The sequence below is a fragment of the Zonotrichia leucophrys genome, chromosome 2 (genome assembly GCF_028769735.1).
Source record: "Zonotrichia leucophrys gambelii isolate GWCS_2022_RI chromosome 2, RI_Zleu_2.0, whole genome shotgun sequence".
NCBI classification, from domain to species: Eukaryota; Metazoa; Chordata; class Aves; order Passeriformes; family Passerellidae; genus Zonotrichia; species Zonotrichia leucophrys.
Genome location: NC_088171.1, coordinates 70,279,472 through 70,289,535, shown reverse-complemented (window position 1 = coordinate 70,289,535; position 10,064 = coordinate 70,279,472). Strand labels below are relative to the sequence as shown.

Here is a 10,064-nt window from a genome sequence, read left to right as displayed (position 1 = left end):
GGCTGTCCTCCAGCTTCCTGAACATCCTGCAACAAACACAGTGACCATATTTGAGACCCTAACATTTAACCATGCATCAATATTACTTTACCTACTCATAGAATGTACCTGTATCTGTGCTGTTTTCTCATTTCAGTAACAATATGCTTTTGTTGGTTCCATTAAAAGTTTTTTTACTTATTTATACATCACAGTTCCTTATCCTGTGTTTTTTAAACTGATTAGTTCTGTAACCTCCTCACCAAAATGCACTATTTTGAATTAGTCCTTGTTGAATTAATATGATTTTTCCCACAGACCATTTTATTGGAAATATTTTTTATTTCTAATCTAATTATTTACATTCCCACTCAGCCTCACAGAAATCCCTCTATTCCATCTTCTAGACTGTTGAAGAAAACACCACCTTGTATAGATCCTTTCCTTTGCTATGGATCTTAACTGTCAATCACATTTTAGCAAAAAGACATTAAATAATCTGTCTCACAAAGTCATTTGCTAATAATTACTATTCCATTGAGTAGTTCATTAACTCTGTTTCTTCCTATTATTAATGCACTGACAGAAGGATTTCACAAGCAATAGTTGCCAGGACTATCATCTCCCTGGCCTATCTGGTGTTGCTCTTGTGTGCTGTTGAAAATAATCTTTAGTACTCTGATTCAGTTTCTACTTCCTATATAATTTCCTCCTATGTTAGGGATCAAAGGGATATAACCAAATTGGTCACTTACTCTGCTTCCTGACCATTGCCTACACCTGGAAAGTTTGCAGTTGCACCCTTTAATATAATTTCTTTCCTGGTATATGATTTCTTTTTTAAATTCCCTTTTTTCCCCTTAGATCAGCCTTCCAGGAAATGTTACCTAACGACTCTCTGGATAACTGAAATCTGTCCTCCTGAAATTCTGTTGACATTTACTGTAGTGTTGCCTCTTTCTAGTCCCAAGGAAATGTGAATTCTGTCATTTCCCCATCACTGGCACCCATGTTCCTCTTTGACCAGCTCCAGCACGTTCTGTTTGTTGGTTCAGAGCTGGCACAGTTTGTGACAAACCAAAAGAAGGGCTACCAGGGTCTGACTCTGTCAGCACCTAGCAAACAGTTAATGCACTCTAATGGGGTAATAAAGAAGTAATTTTGTGTATAATTCTTCTGGGTTTGGTCACAACTAATGACAGAACAATTCGTCCCAGGCACACAAGGCTGTGGGACAGCTTTTACCCACTTGAAATACACGTTTAAACAACAGCATTAATTCTTACCTTACACTTAGCCACAAATAAAATGTTAAAGTATACATAAAAAGTGTGAATAGCATATATCTAGTCAAATACATGTGCTGTTACAAAACAACACAGTTCCAGAAAAGCAGAGTCCTCTCTGGTCCGTATCTTGTATCACTTAGGTTCTACTCATGTGCTCTGTGAGTGGGGAGACAATTTGGAAAAGCAACCACAGATATTTTGACCCACTTTCCAAAAAAATAATCCAGACTACAGGACAGTTATTCCTTTTCATTTTCCTGCTAAAAGTTTTTATAACTTACTTCTTTTCTTGCTCTCCGCTATAGCCCTGGGTTCAGTGACAAGGAACAGATGCTGACTTACCACCCCATTCCAGTTAATTCATTGAATAGCTAACGTTTACTTAATGGGAACTCTCTTAACAGACACCATACCACTCTGTGAGTGCATTGTTGTTTTCCCAAGGTGGTCTTTTTTATAGTGTGAGAAATACGGGGTTGTTGTTTTCTTTTCTGATTAGAAGTCTTTTGGACAAGATTTATGTAAGGATTTGGGTGTATATTAGACTATATTTAGGGAAGGCCAAGAAAAGAAAGAACTTGTGTAAGAAAGAAGAGAATTCTTGTACTGTATTCTAATGTCTTTCCAGAGCAGCAGTCCCTGATGTCCTCATTTACACTAGTGAGTGGACTAAAGAATTTCAATGGGAGTACAAAGTCTGCATTGTCGAAACTTACTCCCTGTAAAGAAAATGTCTGTAATAAAAAGATTAATTTTGGTACATATCAGGGCACTTGATGGAGATACATGGGTTTGTCTGTGTATGTGTATGAGTGTAGCTTTTGGGAAAAACCTGGCCTTCCAGTAGCTGCTCTTTGGGTAGACTTTCAAGGCTTATCATGTAACATGCAGTTCCTTCTCTGATACCCTCTTCAGGAAAAGGAAACAAAGTCCAACAAATAAGATTTTAATCAGTCACATTTTTATATTGATGTTTCTCATTCTAATCAGGCCCAATGAATTCTGGTGGTTTTTCAAACCTATCAATTAAATGTTGGCGGCATTCATTCTGTATGGTGTATTTTCATATCATGCTATCCTGCTGGAAGCACTGCACGTGATGACCATCATAGGGAGTTGGATATTTGGGATTCAGCTTCTCTCTTTGTGAGCTTCTCTAAAATATGCAAACTTGTTTGTCAGGTATAGCAAAATTATGCTTTTATGCTTTTTATAGTTTTCTGAACTTCAATCACTCGACTTCTCAAAGAGCTGCCAACCCTTAAAGGTCTCATGACTCCTAGTACATACTGAAATAATCATGTTGGGCAAAAGTGTTTCTAATCAGTCATGCATAGAGAATTCTCCTTTTTCTTCCAGCTACAAACCTGTTTCTTCTCTCAGGTGTTTTAACTCCAGTGGCTTCAGTCCAGTTAGCATCAGTTCACAAAGCTGCAAGGGACAATTGCATTTGCTAACACATCACTGGGCCTGATGCTTTTTGTATTCATGACTCTTTACTCTCTGCTGGGAATGAAAAGGGACATTTATTTGGTGTTTCTTACAGAAACAATGTCCATAATTAGGTACCTCCAGTGCTGGCTGAGATACAAAGGAACATTTGTTAATTACTTCCATGTGCTTGAGGAACACATTGCACCAAGGGCTGACTTGCTTGGGGACCACAAGCAGGGAGGTACTAGACTGTCACTGCCATGCTCCTTTTAAACAAAACAGTATTTCTTTTAGAGTCAGGGCTTGGCTTGGATCCCTGGCTGCTCTATCTGAGCCCCAAAGTTATCCGCAGCCCTGGCTGTCCCTGCTGCCAACAGGTTCCTCCAGCCCTGCTCATGGCCCAGAGTCCCATATCATCAGCCTCTGCCCAGGATGCTGCAGAAGGGCCAAGGTCCAGCTAAGCACAGCCCTGCCCATGTGCCTGAGGCTACCAAACCTAGCCCACCATGCTGCCTAAAGCTCTGCCAGCATCCCCATCTTTCACACCCGTGCTGTTCCTGCACCAAGCACAGGAGGAACTGGGACTCGCATGCCTGGTCATGGTGCTGTTCCAGATTTGAGTCTCCCACACACAAACTTTTAGGATGGATATAAACAGTGGCACCAAGCTCAACCTGGATCCTGCTCTTCCATCTGTTTTACTGCAGGGTAGCACAATTTCTCAGTAGTGTTGGAGATTGATGCGAGAGAGCAACATGGCACTGGCACTGCCTCTGCCTTTGAAACACCAGGCTGTGCAGAGTGCTGTAAAAATCACATCATGACAGCACCAACAGGAATTGGGGTTCTGCCTTTCAAAGGATGAATCTTTGCCAAGAATTTAGCAAGTCTGACCACTTACCCACTCCTTCAAAAGTAAGCAGGCAAGCCTTTGTGAAGAGAAAAAGGAGGCTGTTAGTACTTTGTGGGCTGGGCACAGGCCACAAATTCTGAACACAAAGAGCTCCAGCTGGGAGTCAGTACTGCCAGGAATTTTCCCCCCTCTGTACTGCAGAGTCGAAGCACTGATGACTCAACTTCATTTTCCACTGAGAAGGTCCTCTTGGAAAGAAATTCAGCCTGTTGGGAAGAAGCGCAAGATTTGTCAGGCCCAAAAGAACCACCTGAGGAGCAAGTGGATCCCAAGAGCTGCTTGTCTCCAGGCCCTGGCCTTGAGGCTCACTTTCCAGAACTATCCTTGAACCCTACTATTTCTGCTCCACCTGCTAAGTCACCATGTCAGAACACTGAAGCTGTGAATGCTCCTCATGCCCTAAAATCTTAAAGAAAACTCTTAGAAAAACAATTATGACACTCTCCTCCCATTCTTCCTCTTATCTCTGCCCACTCTTCACTTCTCCTTATTTCCTCATGAGATCTGGTGCTTTTTCCCCTCATACCAACATCTGCACTTTCTTTCACATTGTGATGGATCTCCCCTGGACTCACCCTTCTCTTCTTTTGCACATTTTCCACACTCCCTAGCTCTGTGAGGTCCATGAATACAACTATTAGCTGCCATTACTTTAAAACAACAAAGCAGAAAAAGAAGTTATTTCTACAGTACTGTTATATGTAGTGAAGATAATTCATGCTATAAAAATAGACATATGTAGGTATAAAATATTAGTAAAGTTTGAATCCATGCTTGTGAAACCACCCCATCCAGGAACAAGAAGTCATTCACATTATAACTGGTTCCCTGACGAGTTAAGATAAAATCAAAACCCTGTTCTCATATGAACAGAGTAGCCCTGAGCCACAGTGTCTGCAATTGTCTTTGTCAGGGCTAGAGGTATTCACATGTTAACCAGTTCCCAGACAGGCTCAGACTCGGTATCAGATGCAGGAGACAAGATGGAGCCATCTGAATGGATTTTCTCTGCACCTGGAAGACATCACCTTGAATTTCCTGGGTGATGATCAACGGGGCATCTCAGGAAGCCCACGAGGGTCTGCGCCTGGATTTGATGGAATCTGTTCTGCTCAAGAGATGGCATCACCTACTACATGTGAAAAGCCCTTCCTCCTAGGCAATCAGACACTTGTTTGGGATTTGGACACTTTCTTTGTCTGCTTTTGCACATTTATGGACCCAACTTTACATGCTAAGAGAAACAAGGAATTATGTGGTCATCTCTGCCTCAGGCAGCATAAACTGTATATAAGCAGGTTGCTGGAAGCACTCGATGTGCACCTTAGGGGAAACGCTGTCTCTCTGTCAGCAAGTACCCAGGGTCACCTAGAGGCTGCTCCTGGGGCTGACGCTGACTTGGCCGTGGGATTGTGAAATTTTCTATTTTTTGTTGATTGACTTAATAAATCTTTGTCGAATTTTTTTATAATTTGGCTACTTATAATTTGATTATTTATAACAGTACCTTTTCCTGGGCCTCCCTTGCTTGCCCGCCTGTATAAAACAAAAGCTCCTCTGAAAGGACAGTGCACTTGGATGAGCTACCCATCCTCCACTGGCTCCTTTTCTGCACTCCCCAACCAGCCCTGGTGGAGCTGTGAACAATCCCTAGATGCCACCATGGACTTCACAGCTGGATATAGGATCCAAAGCATTTGGTATCTGCAGATAAGCAAGGTAAAATGTTTTGGAGTCAGCATTCTTCTGTGATCCATGGACACTGACTTAATGGAGTTCACAGCACCATAATGCACAAATTGCTTAAGCTATTGGATGAGGATCATTCAGAAGAACCCCCAAAAAAAAAAAACCAGTCAGTTTTCCCCTTTGTGGCACTGATTGATGCAGAGAAAGAGGGCTCCACTCAGTCCAATGACAACTTCTAACTCCTCCTTAGAACAGGATGCAGTGGTATCGTGTCAACTTCTACCACAGCTCTAGCACAAATTATGCCATTATTGTAATAAAATTTATGCTATTATTGTAATAAAATTAGGGATACTTTTGTCCTACAGTGAATAAAGCCAGCATTTTAAATCAGCTATTTCTACTTCTGAAGTAAGTCTACTTACTTCCTGCAAGAACTTACAACTGATTTGCAAGACATCTTAAACCACACATAGTTACCTTTCCAAATTTCAAAGGCAATGTCGTCACAGCCCCATTTAACCATTGAGATCATCAGGACTGCAATATATGTGGTATTGAAGTGCAATAATATTTCAGTATATAGATGTTCTCCTCCCTTTTCACTTTTCCTTAACATTTAAGGTGATTTTTTTTGCAATCTAACACACTTCAGTCCTTTTCTCCTACTACCCCCTTCCTCCTTACTCTAAATGGCATCTATTTCCTCTCCAGTTTTCCCTCTCTCCTTCTTCTTTGCTCATTTTACATTATTTCCTGGTTTAGCCAGCTCAACTTCAATTAGCTGAGCTCTCCACCCTTCTTTCCCTGAGATACCTGTTTTCATCTACCAGTACCAAGTAAATTTCTTCACATCTGTCCTATCTCTTTCCCCCCAGTTTTTGGAGAGGCAGCTTTAAAGGTAATGCTGCACATACTGTTCTTTGTGTCTCCTGAGACTTTGTCAGACTATTTACACACTGGGTGTAAAACTTTTACTGAACACCCACGCTCACACAAGCATCTCCTCTTCCAAGGATCCAAGGGGGCTGGAGGTGCAGATGTGCATCAGCCTGCTGTCTCCTCTTTCCGTGGGGCCTTGCCAGTTTTAGGAGCCAGAGCGGGGTCCACACGGACGTGTGAGAAAGTGATTATGGGGTGGGCAGACAAAACCCTAAGTAAGGTAGCACATGCCATGGTGCAGGTGCTGGAGGCAGCAAGGAGACATCAGTGCAGCCTAGCACTCAGAGTGAATATCAATCCTGGAATCCCTGGGGGCTGCTGGTCCAGTTTTCAGCTGCAGTCTGACATAAATTGCTGTCAACACCCAAGCAACTTAGGTAAAATCTAGTACCTGGGCCACAATTGAGCCTTCAGTCTCTTCTGTAAATGTACTTTGGAAGACTTTGGTGACAGAACAGTCTTTGTGCATTAAACCTGGAATGTGCCTGTGCATGCCAGGGGCAGACCTAGTAGGATTATGGTAGCTGGCTAACTGTGTCTGTAACTACTACTGCCAGACTTATAAATGGGACAGAAATTGAAACAAGTTAAAGGGGGCTTTTTTGGCTTTTTTTTCTTTCTTTTTCTTTTTAGTTTCAGTCAGCTGGAACCTGAACTGGGCTGCACCTTGTCTGGTTTCACTTGCCTGTTTCTAGTACTACTATTGGCCAAAAATACAAGTATGGACCCTGGTAAAGTGTTCTCAGCAAAGCCTTGCTGGGATGCTGACCTTACAGAAGTGACACAGATTGCAGACTCTTCTGTTCTGCATCCCTCAGGAGGGCAGCAGGAAGGAGATCTACTGCTCTGAATAGAGGAAGAGCAGGAGGTGCCTGTCACCTGAGAGTAAAACCAAAGCTAAAGGTCATCAGTCAGCTGATACACTCAATTAGTCAGTCAAGGTATGAAAGGTGTGAACCAGCTTCCCCCCTCAGTGGAGTGTTTTTGGGAAATGGAAAATGCTACATGTGAAAAACAGTTCCTGTGGGACACTGGGTAACTGGGTAGGAAAAATACTGTTTGGAGAAAATAATCAAGAAAAGGCTCTTAAATGCACACATGGGCCCCAGGGATGGGGGCTCCTCTATCACAGCTTCAGGACTTACCCTGTCAGCCTGACTCACCAGTTTTTTGAGCAGAAGAAGAAAAAAGGTAAGCCAATGAATGGACTGCCAAAGAAAGCCAGAAATAACAAGCTTATCTGGCCACATAAGGGACCATTTTTAAGGCTGTAGCTCTTACACTGCTCTATGAAGCTCAGACCTAACAGGAGAGTGAACAAAAATGTATGTAAATAAATAAAGAAAGAAAACTCGCTCCTAACTCCCTCTAATCTCAAATCCTAGGTTTTCAAATAAAGGTTTGTGCCTTATTTCTGGTATACAGAATTCTGAAACTCAGAATTTGATATCCTTTGATTTTCCTGTGTCATTTTAAAACGGAGATGGTGGGGCTCATGTGGAGTGCCCCTCCTCTCTGAATCCGAGACTGTACATCCATAAAGCAAGCACTTAGTGGGATTAAGTCATTTTGCACAAGTAGTAGCTGATGTTGCCAACTTGATAAAACTGCATGTGCTTGTCGAGAAGAGGCTTCAGAAACAGGAGGCAGAAATGGTATAACTGGGATGACATCCTGCAACTATGTAACCGTGACATAATACAAATTCCCCATGGCATCACAAACCATGAGGCTGCAAGAAGGGAATTTAAACCGAGAAAGCGGGGAGCAGCATGCAAGAAAGTATTCACAATTTGAGAGTACAGTTCCATTTGAAGGGCATTATAGTCCTAGACTCAGGATTTTGGTTTTTAGTTTTTTTTTTTTTTTTTTTTTTAATATACTATGGGTTTTCAATGACATTGAACATTTTTTGATCATGTAGCACAATAATAGAAAAATTAACAGTACAATGGTCATTTGCATATGCAGAGGTCCCATCATCCAAGCATGCATTGAAGGAACAGATGAGAAATCATGGAGTAACAGCAAACCACGGGCAGGCACTTTCTTCCTTGCACATACAGCGATCTGCTGCCTGGATGAAAGCCGTGCTTGTCCACTGCCTCATCAGAAGAAGAAACACTTGCTGAAATCGCCTTTTCCAGACGCCTTTGGTCCGTTTGTAGCCAAGCGTTTCCAGAGTGGGAAGGCTGGGCACCTCCGGCGCGGCCCCCGCGGCCGTGCCTCGGTGACTCCTCCGCGCCACGGGGGGCGCTGTGGCCCGGCCCCGCCGCCTCACGCAGCACCGCCGGCGCATCCTCCGGCCCGACACGCGGTCAGGAAGTCGGGCAGCCTCGCTCCCCCTCCTCTTCTTCCTCCTCCTCTTCTTCCTCCATCTCCTTCTCCTCCTCCTCCTCCTCCGGCCACGCCCCTCCCCGCCCGCTCTCAGCCAATCCCCGCCCCAGCTTTCTGCCCCGGCACATGTCCCGCCCCTTTCGGGAAGCGCCGGGGCTCCTGATTGGCTACGGGCTCGGGCCGTGCGGCGGGAGCGGTGCCGAGCGCGGGGCGCGCTCCCGGACCGTGCTGCGGGAGCGCGCCTGCGGGGGGCTGCACCTGCGGCCGCCGCGGGCGGGGCGGGGCGGGGCGGGAGCGCGGGCGGGCAGGGCGGGAGCGCGGAAATGCCGCGGCGGCGGCGGCCGGGGCAGCGCAGGTAACCCCGGGTGCCGGCAGGCATCCTCCTCTCTGTGCCCGCCCCCAGCGCCGGGAGCCTCGCCCCGGCGGCCGCGCCTCCGCCCCGGGATACCTCCGCACCTGGGACGCGCCCGCCGCCGGGAGGATGGCACAGCCCGCGGCACAGGAGGAGGCGTGTGGCTGCGCCGCCACCGCTGCACCGGGAGACGACGGCGAGGAGATGAACGGCAGGAAGGTGGCTCTGATCACCGGCATCACCGGGCAGGTACCGGCGGGGCTCCCCTCGTTCGTGTGCCCTGCCGGAGGGCGGCGGAGGGAGAGGGGATGGGAAGGGATGGGAAGGGAAGGAGCCGCCCCGAGGCGCCCGCCGGCGGCCGTGACTGCCGGGGCCGGGCGTGGGAGGGGGGCGACCGAGGGCTCGGCGTGGGTCTGCCGGCGCCTTCGCCCCCGGGCCCCGGGGTACGTCCCCGCGGGTGCCTTCCCAGCCCGGTGCCCGCTGCCCTTCCCCGCTGGTGCCGCCGGTTCTGCGCCGGGCTGGAGCTCCCTCTGACAGCCCCGGCTGGGTCAGAGCCGGACAGACCGCCTCGTGGGTAGGGCTTGTCTGCCCGGGGGTCTGCAGTGTTCCTCTGCTGGTGTGAGCGAGATGGGGCGCAATGCCTTTTTTTGTCTCGTGTCTGGACTGTCTTATGGTAGTCTGTACCAGGAATTCCTGAGAAATCAGCTAAGCCTGTGCAGGGATGAGGTGTGAAGTGAGCATCGCTGAAAAAGGAGCAGCACCTAGGAAAGACAGTACAAGGAGCCAGTGTTGGGACTCTTCATCCTGAGGTCTGCAGTGGGGAAGGCACCAGTGCAGGTGTGAGGCAGCCAGCGTTGGCTGCAACCTGATCAGGCTTATCACTCAGGAGGGGTGCTTGTCACTTGCCAGTGTGACACACTGGCCAGCCATGCATGTACAGACAGTACCTGCTTTATCCTGAAACCTGAATGGATGACAAAAGTGTTTCCCCAGGCCACCTGTTTCGTGTTTGTGTACGTTCATTGCAGTCTTCAATTTTTTTGGCTATATTACTCATAGGGATAATGATGCTCTGAGTCCTGGTGCTTTGAGCAGAAGGTGCAGGAGAAAGATGGCATGGAAAGAGAAA

At 46.4% G+C, this 10,064-nt stretch overlaps 1 protein-coding gene across 1 annotated transcript in view; it reads left to right on the top strand.

Annotated features, from left to right (window-relative positions):
• The first annotated feature begins 8,799 nt into the window (after positions 1-8,799).
• GMDS (GDP-mannose 4,6-dehydratase) overlaps positions 8,800-10,064 on the top strand; it is a 407,496-nt gene continuing 406,231 nt past the window's right edge. Inside the window, exon 1 of the mRNA XM_064705379.1 lies at positions 8,800-9,184. Within this exon, the coding sequence (XP_064561449.1) occupies positions 9,065-9,184 (120 nt within the window). The 5' untranslated portion in view covers positions 8,800-9,064. The remainder of the gene's footprint in view (positions 9,185-10,064) is intronic.